This window comes from Protopterus annectens, chromosome 7.part0 (assembly GCF_019279795.1).
Source record: "Protopterus annectens isolate FY-2018-M chromosome 7.part0, PAN1.0, whole genome shotgun sequence".
Taxonomy (NCBI): domain Eukaryota; kingdom Metazoa; phylum Chordata; order Ceratodontiformes; family Protopteridae; genus Protopterus; species Protopterus annectens.
The window spans coordinates 957,319,318-957,335,690 of record NC_056739.1 but is presented as its reverse complement, the minus strand read 5'-3'; the positions used below and the strand labels follow the sequence as shown (position 1 = coordinate 957,335,690).

The window sequence follows — 16,373 nt, the reverse complement described above, 5'->3', positions numbered from 1 at the left end:
ATTTATTTAACCAAGACAGTATTACAGTACTAATTAATTATGCTATGGTACTCTCACTTTTGTATTTAATTTACTGTAATTTATTAAAAATAGCTTCACAAATATATGGCATTTTAGTGACGTGATACCAGCATCTGCATTCTTGACCATGACATGCACATAGTCTTGTGTTCTGTGTTATTGCCAAATTGTTACCCATTAACTTACCACAATAACAATACACCTCACCCAGTCAGTAGGCTTATTCTGTTTCTTAATCCTACCTTTGCTTTCCAGTCTGTTCAACTCCTTTTCAATGCCATCTGTCAGGACTACTGAAATTTTCCTTGGTGCATTTGAGAGACTAAAGTAGCAATATGTATATGATTAACTCTTTGCAAATGCACAAGTAAATAAAGCTTCATTGTCATGAAGTTATTAGTCTTTACATACATTATTATAAAGTTTTTCACCGTGCCAAGTTTCTGACAAGCCAGACAATCAAATAGACAAGAAGCTTCTACTTTATCTGAAATTGATTCTTGTATTTCCCTATTTTGTGGCTCCCTCTAACAACCTTCCTTGCTATACTGACAGGCTACAGCCATATTACCTGTTGGGGCAAATATCAAGCTAAGGTGAGCTATCATCAATCAGCAGTTTGGATTTTTTGCTAGTCCTACTCCACACTTACTGTGTAACAATATTACTGCAGAGCTTGCCTGGAGATAATCTGCAAATGCATTTCTAATACTTCATGGAAAGGCAGTAAATCTGTTTCCACAATGGGTTTTAACACTAACCAGAAATCACTAACAATCCTGTGAGGTAGATGAGCAGGTAAAATGCTGCTTCTTTTCACCCCCAAAGTTAATTCCTCACATACAAAGTCTGCAAGTTGAACTGGGATCTCTTGCTTCATATTCTTCCTGGATTTACTGCTTATCTCTTGGGGTTCCTTGACTGCTGTTCCTACTGGGGTAATCAGCTCTGGGGGCGGTATGTCCAGATGTCACCTTTTTGCCCTATGCTATGAGAGGTGCATACGTGTGATGTTTGGCATACCTTAAAGCAACAGTAGGCTTTGGTATACTGGCCGGATGTCCGGCTACTCAAGACAGGGAATCCCACATTAAAGAATACTGCAACAGTGAAGGAAAGGACATCTATTATTATGCTAAGATTTTACACAACTGTACTTTCTGCAGATGCCTGTCATTTTAATGTTAACCATTTTATACAGCAGTCTGTCTTCTATATAATCATTTTGAATACACAATATTGTCTCTTTCTAATTAATTATGACACTTAACCAGCTTCACAGTCTTCAGCTTGATTCTTTAATTCAGTAAATGTATAACTACTACTATTTCCTATAAAGGAAAGGAGCCCCCATAAAGAGCACATGGCTGATATATTTTTTATGTTTTCATACTATCTCAGACTTGTCACATTGCTACAATACTTTCTCATCTGCCTCTTGAAATGTAAATATATTATACTTTAAGGATATACTTTAAGGATTTCTTTTGTTACATGACAGAGCACACTGCATCTTTTCAACCTTTTTTTTATTTTTTTTTATTTTAGACTTTCCGCTTGCACTCAGGAAAATTGAACTTCTGGTTCCACAATTTCCAATTCTTTGACAAAATTCCCCTGCGTATGGGGAGGAGCATGGAGGCTACAGATATACCATTTTGTAGAAGAAAGATAAAATAAAGTTGCCATGCTTCACTTTTGGCATTATGCAAAATTTGGTATTCAAAACATAGAATAATTTAGATATATGGTACTGTGCTGTCAAATCCATCAACTCTGCTTTCGCACTGCAGAAGAGTACAGGAAATCAGCCCACATGAATCACATACTGGTACAGTGTTAAGTGCACCAGATGTAAAAATAAATATTCCTATACAGTATAGGAGAAGACAATGAAAAACCTACAGGATGTGTGAAGCCACAGCTGCACCAGCATTCCTGCAGTCATATGATCACCTGCTTGAAAAATAAGACCAGAAAAAGGGAATGCAGTCTGGAAATGGAAAGAAAGGCCGTGAATAACCATGATAGGGAATCCCACGATCAGATGACAAGTTCTTGCAAATCACCAATGGATACCTTTGCTAGGAATGGATGTGACACTGACATACCTGAACAGAGCACAAGTTATATGTAGATACATTGATTTTCATAGATCTAATAGGTATGCTCACAGTTGCTGCCATGTGCAAATATGGTTCTAGCTATGTTTTGTATAAGTATGTAGTGTGTACTTGTTTCAGCACCAAAGAAAATACCAATAATCAAGAGTCATCACTGTGTATAATCTGGACATTGCAACCATACGCATCTATGGACAGATCCTGAAATCACAGAGCTTAAAGTAGGACAGCACTCTGTTGAATATCACACTGGTGTATGGGAGAAGGGCTATTTAGCCAATCATCATCATCATCTTTCGGCTTTTCCCATTAAGGGTCGCCACAGCGGATCATCTCTTTCCATTTCTTCCTATCCTCTGCATCTTGCTCTGTCACACCAACCGCCTGCATGTCCTCTCTCACCACATCCATAAAACTTATCTTAGGCCTTCCTCTTTTCCTCTTACCTGGCAGCTCCATCCTTAGCATCTTTTTCCCAATATACCCATCATCCCTCCTCAGCACATGTCCAAACCAACACAATCTCGTCTCTCTTGCTTTGTCTCCAAATTGTCCAACATGAGCTGACCCTCTAATATACTGATTCCTAATCCTATCCATCCTAGACACACAGAGTGCAAATCTTAACATCTTTAACTCTGCCACATCCAGCTCTGACTCCTGCCTTTTTGTCAATGCCACTGTCTCCAACCCATATAACATAGCTGGTCTCACTACTGTCTTGTAGACCTTCCCTTTCACTCTTACTGGTACCCGTCTGTCACAAATCACTCCTGACACTCTTCTCCACCCATTCCACCCTGCCTGTACTCTCTTCTTCACCTCTCTTCCACATTCACCATTACTCTGAATTGTTGATCCCAAGTACTTAAACTCGTCCACCTTTACCAACTCTACTCCCTGCATCCTCACCATTCCTCTACCCTCCCTCTCATTTACAGACATATATTCTGTCTTAGCCCTGCTGACCTTCATTCCTCTGCTCTCTAGAGCATATCTCCACCTCTCCAGAGTCTCCTCAACCTGATTACTACTCTCACTACAGATCACAATGTCATCTGCAAACATCATAGTCCACAGGGCCTCCTGTCTGATCTCATCTGTCAACCCGTCCATCACCACTGCAAATAAGAAAGGACTCAGAGCTGATCCTTGATGTAATCCCACCTCCACCTTAAACGGATCTGTCACTCCTACTGCAGTCCTCACCACTGTCACACTACCCTCGTACATATCCTGTACCACTCTTACATACTTCTCTGCCACTCGCGACTTCCTCATACAATACCACAACTCTTCTCTAGGCACCCTGTCATATGCTTTCTCCAAGTCTAGAAAGACACAATGCAACTCCTTCTGACCTTCTCTGTATTTCTCCAATAACACTCTCAGAGCAAACATCGCATCTGTAGTGCTCTTTCCTGGCATGAAACCATACTGCTGATCACTAATCATCACCTCCCTTCTTAACCTAGCTTCTACTACTCTCTCCCATAACTTTAAGCTGTGACTGATTAATTTTATCCCTCTGTAGTTACTGCAGCTCTGCACATCACCCTTATTCTTAAAGATAGGTTCCAAAACACTTTCTCTCCATTCCTCAGGTATCCTCTGACTTTCCAAAATTTCATTAAACAATCTAGTTAAAAATTCCACTGCCATTTCTCCTAAGCACCTCCATGCTTCCATTGGGATGTCATCTGGGCCAACAGCCTTTCCATTCTTCATCCTCTTCATAGCTGTCCTTACTTCCTCCTTGCTAATCTGTCTCACTTCCTGATTCACTATCCCCACATCATCCAACCTTCTCTCTCTCTCATTCTCTTCATTCAGCCTCTCAAAATACTCCTGCCATCTACTCAACACACCCTCCTCTCTTGTGAGTACCTTTCCCTCACTATCCTTTATCACCTTTACTTGCTGCACATCTTTCCCAGCTCTGTCCCTCTGTCTAGCCAATTGGTACAGGTCCTTTCCTCCCTCTTTAGTGTCCAATCTCTCATACAACTCTCCATACGCCTTATCCTTATCTTTTGCCAGCTCTCTCTTTGCCATGCGCCTCATCTCTTTATACTCATGTCTACTTTCTTCATCTCTTTGACAATCCCACTTCTTCGCCAGCCTCTTCCTCTGTATACTCTCCTGTACTTCCTCATTCCACCACCAGGTCTCCTTGTCCTCCTTCTTTTGTCCAGATGTCACACCAAGCACCTTTCTAGCAGTCTCCCTTACTAGTTCTGCTGTAGTTACCCAGCTATGTGGTAACTCTCCACTGCCTCCCAGTGCCTCTCTTAACTCTTCCCTAAACTCCACTTCACAATCACCCTTTTTTAACTTCCACCATTTAATCCTTGGCACTGCTTTCACACTCCTCCTCCTCTTCTTGATCACCAACGTCATCCTACAGACCACCATTCTATGCTGCTTAACTACACTTTCCCCTGCCACCACTTTACAGTCTCCAATCTCCTTCAGACTGGCCCTCCTACATAGGATATAATCCACCTGTGTGCATCTTCCTCCACTCTTGTACGTCACCCTATGCTCCCCCCTCTTCTTAAAATACATATTCACCACAGCCATGTCCATCCTTTTCGCAAAATCCACAATCATCTGACCTTCTGCATTCCTCTCCTTAACACCATACCTACCCATCACTTCCTCATCCCCTCTGTTCACTTCACTAACATGCCCATTAAAGTCCGCTCCAATCACTAGTCTCTCACCCTTGGGTACACTCACCACAACTTCATCCAATTCACTCCAAAATTTCTCTTTCTCATCCATCGCACACCCAACTTGTGGAGCATATGCACTAACAACATTCATCATTACACCATCAATTTCGAGCTTCATAAACATCACTCTAACAGACACTCTCTTCACATCTAAAACACTCTTGGCATATTGTTCCTTTAGTATAACCCCTACCCCATTTCTCCTGCCATCCACACCATGATAGAACAATTTGAACCCGTTTCCTAAACACCTGGCCTTACTTCCCTTCCATCTGGTCTCTTGCACGCACAATATATCAACCTTCCTTCTCTCCATCATATCAGCTAGCTCTCTTCCTATACCAGTCATACTGCCAACATTCAAAGTTCCTACCCTCACTGCTACACTCCTAACCTTCCTCCTCTCTTCCTGCCTTCGGGCATGCCTTCACCCTCCTCTTCTACTTCAGCCAACAGTAGCCCAATTTCCGCCAGCACCCTGTTGGCTAACAGTACTGGTGGCGGTCATTGTTAACTCAGGCCTCGACCAATCCGGTATGGAAATATGACATTTTGGTGCCATAAGTTATGTGGCAGAATTTTTACACCGGATGCCCTTCCTGACGCAACCCTACCCATTTATCCGGGCTTGGGACCGGCACAAAAAATGCACTGGCTTGTGCATCCCCAGTGGCTGGGTTGGCTATTTAGCCATTAAACATGCTAATTGTCTTTTACAACACAGCCACCCTAGTAAACCACCCCCATGCTTTTAAATATACTTTGAAACAGGTGTATAAATGGAATGGTAAATTTCTACACTTTATTCTAATTGTTTTTCAACTACTATTTGGATCTCTTGTTTGTGTGTTTTTAATAAAGAACATTTGACTTTAATTAGCTTGCGGTTCCCTACTTTCATTAGTGGATTTATATTTTGGAAAGTTTTAAAGAAATTGTTTCTGCCACTTGCTATTATGTGGGATATTCACAGTATGGTTATTATCTGTACAACAGGGAATCTTAGATCTTCCACAGAGAGAAGTTTCCTCATTACTTGTTCATATTGATATCTGTACACATGACTTGCCAGTCTGTTATGTACCCTTAAGATAACCAAGACATATTTTACATTTTCCATAACTGGTTCAAGTGGTGATTAGATTGCAGTGTTGCTACATTTGGCGCTCATGGTGACTTATCTGATTTTCACTATGGTACGTGCAATGCAAATATATATGGCGATGGCAGAGATGCCATCCTGCATAGCAATTGGCAACTATCCATGTGTATATGACAGCGTTGGCATGAAGGAATTCAACGGAAGCTGCTATCATTCAATAAGTCTGGTTTGGCAGGGATCATTTGGTCGCATGAACAGTGGCATGGAAACGTAGAAGCACGTAGTCATCTACAGTACTGGAAGAGGGTTATGAATAATGTTTGGAAATGTACATATTAAAGAATAATACAGCAAGGAGTAAAATTGGTTCTGAAACTTTTTGCAGATGTACACATCCACTATTGTGTTCAGAATAGTTCAGTACTTCCATTCTGAAGGATATGCAAAATTTTAATTGGGGGGGGGGGTTAAAACAATTTTACACATTAGTCACACTTTTGACCAGCACGTAGATGTACATGATTTGGGATGTAAGAAAAAACAGATACAATCTTAAACATTTAGATTTATTAGAAATCGAGAAACAAACTGAGGCATATCAATAAGCATAGTTAGCTTGTACAACTGATATGTCTTTCAGGAGTACTACACAGGTTAAGTTGTTTAGGTTCTCTGGATTTTAATAGGGGATTATATTTTGAAATCCAGAGCCAAAAATAGCATCCTACCAGTTTGACAGCCAACTGTTTAAACAGCCTTTGGTTAAAATGCAAGCTCATTGAATAAGAACATATCTTGGAGCTGTGTTGGTAACAAAGTCTGGGGTGCATGGAGTGAAGTCCACTTGGGAGATCAAGTAAAACACCAAAAGATATTAAAGTGAGTTGATTTTCTTGCTTTTCAATCCGGCCCACTTTACAGTGAACTGGGAACTGTGTCAGTGAACTGATGTCCAGCTCAAGGTAATCTAATAATGCTCTGTTTAGATATACTGGTATATTAAAACAAGTCAAAACTGCAACTTTCAATTCTACGTTGCTGGGATAATATGTGTATGTTCTAGGAGTAGTTACCTTAAAAATGTTTTCAGTAAAATGGTATATTTCTTGGATTTTAAAATTACATGTGGCCACACTGACCCCAGCATTTGAGATTTGATTAGTCAGACTGGAGATAGGATGGCTGACTTGCGAAAAAGAACTGAATGGGAACTGAAGTTCCCTTGTTGTGGGAGCATCAAGTGCACAAACTAGGTGTTGGGGCCTGCTTCAAATCAGCATGTGTAAGGTGGCTCTGGAGTATTGCCACAGGCAGACAAAACACTACATACTTATACAAAACGTTAAAAATTCCAAGCTTCAGGTATTCAAGGTCTCACTATTCTGAGGTCAAATAATTAAAAAAAATAATAATTTTTAAATCATAAAATCACTTGGCATTTATTTTTTATATTTTTTATTTTATTTATTTATTTGTTTTTTGTTTACTACGAAAGTCCATTGGGCAGAGCACATTTTCAGTGGAGGCCTGGGGAGAAGAGCTCCACTGTACAGAAAATTAAGTTACAATTACAAAGGTGAAATTACACAGAAATTAAAAAAACAATTACAGGAATAAGTATATACCAGCTGTTGAGAAAACCATAACAGAAGTATACAATCTTAAACAATCAGCATAAAACAAGTATCTACATAGCTTACATGTAGGCAGTTGTATATCTGATGTTATCTTTTTCATTCTTCCTCACTAATGAGTTACGGATCTGACCCTCGGATCTGACTCTGCTACATTTCCAAAACTTGAATCAGAGTCTTGAGGTCCTTCCTCTTCCTATAATGCACTACATCATCCCCAGTCCCTCAGACCTTGTTTGCCACCATTGTGACCAGACGCAGATTCCAGAGTCTTGAGTGGTATTTCAGAGAAACAACTATAGAGCTAAGTTCAATCTTTAATCTTTAACTTCAAAATCTACATTATTTACTGTTATATATCCTCCCTCTAATTTTTAGCTCTTGCTGGCATTAGGGATTGCTTTTCCTTTTTCTCTTCAGTCAGCTCTGTTTTCTTTCCCTTTTTGCCCGTTGGAAAACTTATGGGATTTAAAAGATGCACTTGTGGGCATAAAATCCCTAATTCAGATGCCCACAAGAAGTGCGTCTACTGCTTGGGACCAGGTCACCTCAATGTTTCTTGTGAGGTATGTGTCTCCTTCAATCTACAAGCTCTTTTGGATTGGCTCAATAAACTAATTTTAAAAGGACTTTTACCAGCTTCATCACCTTCTTCTGGCTCAAACCCCCTTCAAACTTTCAGGCTCCAAGGAATCAAAAAGACAAGCCCTCACATATATGAGGGCATTATCAGAGCAGTATGAGAAATGTCAAACTCTCAGATCTGAGCAAGACCACTCCTCAATCAGATCCACAGGGCCCTTGGGTCTGAACAAGAACTCCTCCATTGCCATCTATCACTGCGTCAGATCCTACAACCTCAGATCTGTCCATGAGGATCCATAATCCTGAGTTCGTCCTAAAACCAGTTTCCTCAGCTCCTCCGTCAAAAATCTTGCAAACACCTACAAAGCCATCCAGAACCACTTCCTCAGCTTCATCCAGGTCTTCTAGAAACTTGAAGGAAGCCGATATGCACAGGATAATGTGGGAGTTTCTCAGGGCTCAGATGCAGATGGGGGTCTTAACAACTCTGTCCCCTCTTGTATCTGTGTGTGCACCAACCAATTCCGTACAGACTCCTTCTTAGATTCAACCCATGGTTTTGGAGCCACAGGATCCTAGATACCAGAGACAGTTGGTGTAGGATCCAAATAAATACCCTTCCAACTCCAACTATTTCCCTGACCAGCCCTGCTCTAAACTTGTCAGATCAGAGCGGGTCTTGGATCCAAGAGGACAGTGCTGGGTCTGAGGGGATGGGTTCAGCTCTGAACTTTGTCAGATCTGTCCCTTCCTCTTGGTTCCTTGGTGCTCGACAGTTCAGTCTGATTCTTTCTGGAGGCCTCAGATCCGGGATTGGCTCTGTTCTCTCCACTTCATCTGCTTTGGCTCTGAGGGGGAAGGACAGAGTTTCTCTGGCTTTCCAGGTTGCAGAAAGTGCCTTCTTTATGCACAGAGATCTGTTCTCTCACTTCTCATATCCTTCTCCCCATCCTTCATCGGATATGAGCACTGAGCCCATCATTCCTGCCCTCCTAGGTCAGCCTACCCCAAGAAGCTTCCACACTTTCCCCCCCTGAGGAAATTTCCATTTCTTCCAACACCTCCTCCAAACACCCTACAGAAGAGGTCCCACAGAAGAAGATGTGTAAGAGGAGGCACATCAACTCCCTGATGGAGTCCCTCACCGAAGACAGACTTTGAGGGAGAAGAATCCCCTCAATCACCACCTGATGACAACTCCTTTGGAGACATCTTGGAACCCCTTAAACAGAAAGGTGGCTGGCTAATGCAATTGTTGTGGGAGCAGCTACAAAAAAGGAGCTGGCCAAGCAAAGCTTCACGGTCCATCCATCAATCAAGGAGTCCAGAGTGATGGACATATTCAGAAAGTGCATTTATGCCTCAGCCACATTTGCACTGAGGTCTGCAAAGAGATTTGATCAAGGAGCTCTCAAATTCTCTTGCTGAGATCATGTCAGAGAATGACCTCAAGAAGGTCACTCCCCAACTGGCTACTCTATCATCTATTGCCAATTCCTCAATGAGGTTGATCTCTCATACAGTGGAAGGGACCTTAACAGCAGCCGGTTCCAGCCACAGCCATTAGGAGACATGCCTGGATGAGGCTTTGCAACTTTGCGGAACCCTTCAAGGAATCCTTTTGTAATGCTCTCTTCGATGGCTCTTCCTTGTTTGGGCCATCAGTGAAAGAAATGCTAACCCACCGTGCACAGGAAGGAAAGACCCTGTCTGCCATGGGAATCAAGTTCTCTACCCTACAGAGGTATTTTCTAGAAACCAGTGAGGAGGGAAGAAAACTTGGTTCCAGAAGTCTCCAGGACCTTTCCAAGACCCACGTGGAGACACTTCCTCCAGAGGCAGAGTGGGAGGTTTCAATTTTAGGCATTTCTGTAGAGGCAGAGGGGGCCACCAAAACCAGGGCTTCACAGACTCCTCCTCTGCCCAATGTTCCTCACAGTCAGAGGGAGTACACAGCTCAAAAAGTTCAAAAGCTGCTGCAAAAGAGTCATCCATAAGGTCCCAACTGAACAAATAGGATTTGGAACTTACTCCTGCTTCTTTTTGGTGCGAAAGAAAACAGGGGACTAAAGGCCAATTCTGGATCTAAGCACTCTGAATCAGTATGTCAAGAAGTCAAAGTTCCAGATGGTTACGGTCCAGTCCATCCTGCCTCTTATGTGCAAGGATGACTGGATGTGCTCTATAGATCTCCAGGATGTCTACTATCACATCAAAATAGAAGGGCACCAGGAGACACCTGCATTTTCAGCTGGGAGCCAGTTCTTACCAATTCAGAGTACTGCCCTTTGGATTTACCACAGCCCCCCCCCCCCGGTGCTTACAAAATGTATGTCAGTTGTAACAGCACACCTGAGGCTAAAAGGATTCCAGGTGTTTCCCTGGCTAGATGATTGGCTCCTCACTGCCCCAACAAGGCATCACCTGCTACAAGCCTGGGATCACCTGCTTCAGATCTCTGACTCCCTTGGCATTACAATAAATCTTGCAAAATCCAAACTGACTCCTATACAAAATCTAGAATTTAAAGGAACTCAAGTGGACACTTCAGGTGTGGGATTTCCTGTCTCTTCCATCCGCTCCTGCAAAATTAGCGCTGCAGGCTCTGTGATCACTGTCTATGGGCTATTATTCTAGTTCCTCTAGCAAGATTCTTTATGCAAATTCTCTAGTGGACCTTAGTGATACAGTGGTCCATTCTTTATCAGCCTCTATCTGTTCCCATCAAACTCACTCCAATTTGAAAACATATTCGATGGTGGACACATTTAAGACAACCTGCTTCTGGGGAGACCATTCTCTCTCCCCCTGAATTGCCACAGTGATGGATACTTCCCAGTTGGTATGGGGGAGCACTACAATGGAAAGATGGTCCAAGGCATGTGGTCCCCCCTGGAGACCAAGCTGCATATCAATGTCCTTGAGATGAGAGCAGTCCTTCTAATGTTGCAAGCCTTTCAGGACATTTTCCTTCTAGGAACTATTGCAGTCCATACTGACAACATGTCTTTAGTCTGGCACATCAATAAACAACGAGGAACCCATTCATACCCATTGTGCAGAGAGGCCATGATGGTCTGGGAATTGGCGATCTCTTCAGACTGCTTTCTAGTCACACCACATATATCAGAGAAAACCAACTCACTTGTGGAAAGACTCAGCAGGTCCATTCTGATTCCGCACGAGTGGTCTCTCAAACAATCAGTAGCAAATATTGATTTTCAACCACTGGGGCCAGCCTTGCTATGACCTCTTTGCCTCTCCCCTCAATGACAAGTGCAGCAAGTATTTCACTCTGATCTCCCCTCCAAGGGAGGCACCGAGGGATGACCTGATTCATGATTGGCTCCCAGGTCTTCTATATGCTTATCCCCCTCTACCATTGATCTCAAAGTTTTTAAAGAAAGCAAGCAGGCTGAGGAGCTCAGTCATACTCATTGCCCCCTTTTGGCCTTGTCAAGTATGGTTCCCCTTCCTTTGATCTCACCTCAAATATCCTCCATGGATACTGGAGCCTATTCTGGACCTCCTATCTCACTCATCGGAATTCCAGCAACCCAGTCTCCATACCGTCAAGCTGACTGCATGGTTTCTCCACTTCCAGTGATAGTCAGGTGGTCCAGGCTGGCTTCCCCAGTCCAGGACTTTATTTTGAGCTTCCCAGAAGGCTTCCACTAAGGTGTACAAAAGCAAGTGGAAAAGATTTTCAATATGGGCTACTAAAGAGAACATTGACAATTTTTTGGTGCCTACTTCAGCCATCCTTCTTTTTCTCAGTACTCTTTTTAAAGAAGGAGATAGTTTTTCTATCATCAACCTGCAGCTAGATGCCATACCCAATTTTCATACTAGAAATGAATCCTTATCTTTGGCAACTTCCAGGTTATGTAAAGCCTTTATGAAAGGAATATTTCTCTTTCGACCTCCTCATAAAAGACCCCTCTCCCCCTTGGGATCTTACATTAGTACTCCAACGGCTGACTCAGAAACCATTTGAACCAGCAGACAATTGTAAGATGAAGTGTATTTCTTGGAAAACTATCTTTTTGGTAGGTATTACTTCAGCAAAAAGAGTTTCTGAACTCCAGGCCTTATCTGCTAGGCCTCTGTGGATCTTTTTCCATAAAGACAGGATATGCCTATAGTGGCTACAGAAATTAACATTAACCAGTCAGTTCAACTGACAGTCTTCTTTCCCAGCTTTACTAATAACTTTAAATATATGCTGCATCTTCTTGACATTCATAGACAACTGCTTTTTATCTTCACAGAAGAAAAAGTAGATGAAGTCTGATCAACTGTTTGTATCCCTCTCACCTAACCATTTAGGTCAAGCAGTTTCCAAAATTACTCTGGCCAAATGGATTACTGATGTATTTCACTGATTTATTCTCAGAGAGAATTGGAAATGCCTCATCAGCCTAAAGCCCACTCTACCAGATCTATGGCTACCTCTTCTGCTTTTTCTTCCAGAGCTTCAGTTGATATTTGAGCTGCAGCCACTTGGTCAAAGACTTGTATCTTTGTCACACATTACAAATTGGACATTGTCTCCAGAAGCATGGCTTTCTTTGGTTCTACAGTGCTCCAGCATATTCTTTCTTCAGGGCCTTCCAAGAGTTATGTAGTTGGGGACTCTGACCCATCAGTGCAGAAGAAGAATGAAAAGGACAACATCAGATTTAGAAGTTATGTACTTACCATAACTTGGCATCTATGTTGTCTATTTTAATTCTTCCTCACCTTCCATCCCAGCCATGCCCCAGCCTTGTCACTGCTAGAAGATCTTTGGATGATTCTGGGAACCCTCAGGTTCCAGGTTTGAGCCTCAACCCTTCTTGAATTTATCCTGTTTCTACAACTCTATAAGCAGTAGGGCAGCAAGCCCAATCAGAGGGTTTGGGGATGATGCAGTGCATTATGGGAAAACAGAGGACCTCAAGACTCAGATCCAAGTCTTGGAAATGCAGCCAAGTCATTTTCAAGGGTTGGATCCATAACCCATCAGTGAGGAAGAATGAAAATGGACAACAAAGATGCCAATTTATGGTAAGTACATGACTTCTAATTTCAGTGGATATTAAAATCATTTTATGTATACAGCTTTATGAATATAACATTCCATATTAAATAGTCAGTTGTATCACATTCAACACTGTATTTAATATGCTGTTTGTATTCATTTTGTCCATCTTAGCAAATAAAAATAGTGGTTTTGAACATTTTAATGAAAAAGAATAGATCAGTAGGTATATGCAAAATTCATCAACATGCATAAATAAAAGATCATTCAGTGCAGATATAGAACCTGCTACACTGTAACAATATGATACTACCCTTGGAGTATAATATCAAGTTGGATACTATTTACATAGAGCTATAATCTGCATTTGTCATAGATGACTATGCTATTTTATTGAAAATAAAAAGGTTTTGTTTTGTCACTCCCAATTATCTCATGGCTGAGGTAGTGGTTTAGCAGTAGGAAATAACTCATCTGCAATGGCTCCAGCTCTGCTACAACTTTAAGATATGGACAAGAGTGAATCACAGGTATCTGTTCTTGACTTTCACTCTTCAGACTTTACCTGTCCTGTATTAAGATATCAAATGATATCTCTTACTGCCTTTATGCATAAGATTTAACTCTTGATAAACGTGTTACAAATGGGAGTGACTGAAACTCTGCAAAACTGTCTTGGTTTAAACCATTGGGTTTAAAACAAGCAATGTGGTAGCATCAAAAGAAAATATATGTGCTTTGGAAGACATGGGCTGCAGTATGTATACACACTACTAAATGGGGTTCTAGAATATGTATTGTCAAAAAATTATTTGAGTATTCTTGTACACCGTATGCTAAATTTTAAATTACATATTGACAACATACAGTGCCACAAGACTGTGTGTTGTGCAAAAGGTTTTTAACATCCAGTGATATGGACATTAAAACCAATTTCTACATCTTGATTACACCAACACTGGAATCCAGCAGTGTCTTGTAGCACCCATGTCATAAAAAGGAACAAATTTGTGAGGGTACAATAGATGTTTACTAAAACAGGAAAAGCAATACTCATATTGTTCCAGTAGAGAAATACTGGGAAATAACAGGTATGTTTAAATTTGACTGAAATACCCAAGAGTGACATGTAGCCTCAAACATTTAACTACATACTCTGGAAGGTGACTGTATCCATGCAGCACTATTACATGATTCATGAGTATTTTATACTCTTTACCAGTGAAATACTCTCTTAGGAACCTAAGAAAAAACTGGCAATATATAAACTCATTTATGGTCTCTAAGGCAATAAAATACTGAGAACCTGCCACAGACTTGTATGAGCTCATTTGTAAATTTATATTAGACCATAAAATAACACTGTTGCATATTCTTTATAAAATATATAATTATTCATCTTCATAATTTAATACAGTATATTAGCATCATTATTGTAGTCCTTTTTCTCCATATCTAATAATGTACACTCAAGTATGAGGTTTAAGTTTTTAAATTGCTGCAGCATAGTTACTGAGAGAATTTACTTTAAGAACATCTTTAGTTAAGCTAGTTCATAATATTTTCCAGTTTCTGGATCGAAATAGCAGTTTAGGCAAGGATCATAAAGCAGAGTCAGAATATCATCATCTTCATGGACTGAACCTGTAAGGAAAGATGACAGGCCATTCAGACAGACAGAACATAACTTTCAGCACAAGACTTACTCCTTTTTATAAATGCTTAAAAAAATTCAGTTTTCATTTAACATTTTTTAGAAACAATAAATATGGTTTAAAATGCAAACCTGAGAAATATTACTCCATTAACAAAACATTTAAAAGAATGAGAAATGGTAGCATACTGAATACAAAGTTATTACAGAACAGATTTTTTTTTTCTCATTAATACTAGCTTTTAGAGCTGTGTGCTGTGAGTTAACCAGTAAAAGGAATAATCAAATAGTCAAAGCACCTAATCCATACATACATATAATAAAAACTATACTATATAGTAACTATTACGTACTAGATCTATACTGTCCTTACAGTCCAGTCTCCTTAACTCTTACTCATCATTACAGCCTTTCTCTCTTACCTATAAGTCTGCCAAGTGCATAACTTACCAGTCCCTATCTAATAAAGTCTTTAAAAAGTACATTTATCAACAGTAACTAGTTAGACTTCAAGTACAGTAAATTATATATTTGCTCAGACTAAGGCACTCAAACAATCCATAGCTTCTAATTGTACCTGTAGATACATCCACTTGCTTCCATCTTTGTATACACGCACGTGAATGTAAAAATTCTATATTACATGCAAATATTTTCAAAACTGTTATACAACCTGCATGTGTATCACTGTACTCTAGTCTATATTAAAACTAATAAAACATATATCATGTATGTTATACAACTTTTCTATCTGGGCTTCAGTTGACAAAGGGCTTTAGATGATAGGATTGTCCTGGTAAATAAATGCAAGTGAATTAATGTATAAATCCCTGACTGTAAAAGACCAAACTGTCCTTCTGACTTGTATAAGGTGCATCCTAAATGCATTTTTTTTTATCTGGCTACAGTTTTGCTCACCCAACATTTCTGACAGAGTAGGGAATTTTTAAAGTCAACCAACTCATTATGGTCCCAAAACATATGTTTCACTTGTCTCTCTCTTCCCAATCAAACCTCCAACATTTCCCATCTACCAGAGGAAAAATCTTTGGGGTATAAAATACCTATGCAAACACATCCAAGCAAAGATCCTAAATTTTCTAGGCTTTGCATGTTTGGGAGATATACCTGACCTCCCATTGTTTCCTTTGGAATTGCTTATCCAACCTCTCTTCCCAATCTTTTCTAACCTCCTCTGATTCCTATAGTCATCATGCAATATTTTATATGCCTTACAAATTATCCCTTTTTTAAAACAACTTTTGTTGTAGATGCTATTAAAAACTCAACCATTGCAGCTCTTTGATTTAGGATTTTCCTATCCCTTTCTCTTTGTCTATACTCTGATATATGTTCCTGATAGGAAGGCAGTCTCTAGCCTGCAGTCCAAATGTCTACTTCACCTCTTTCCATCCTATTTCCATTCTATTACCTTTCCCTCAGTTCCTTTGCCAGTTTTTTCCAGTAAATTTAAGACCCCTCTTGTCTATTCT

At 40.4% G+C, this 16,373-nt stretch overlaps 1 protein-coding gene across 1 annotated transcript in view; it reads right to left on the bottom strand.

The window, feature by feature from the left end:
* Positions 1–13,199: 13,199 nt before the first annotated feature.
* Positions 13,200–16,373, bottom strand: part of CFAP20DC (CFAP20 domain containing) — a 2,639,303-nt gene continuing 2,636,129 nt past the window's right edge. The window contains exon 17 of the mRNA XM_044076355.1: positions 13,200–14,870. Coding sequence (XP_043932290.1) covers positions 14,770–14,870 — 101 coding nt within the window. The 3' untranslated portion in view covers positions 13,200–14,769. The remainder of the gene's footprint in view (positions 14,871–16,373) is intronic.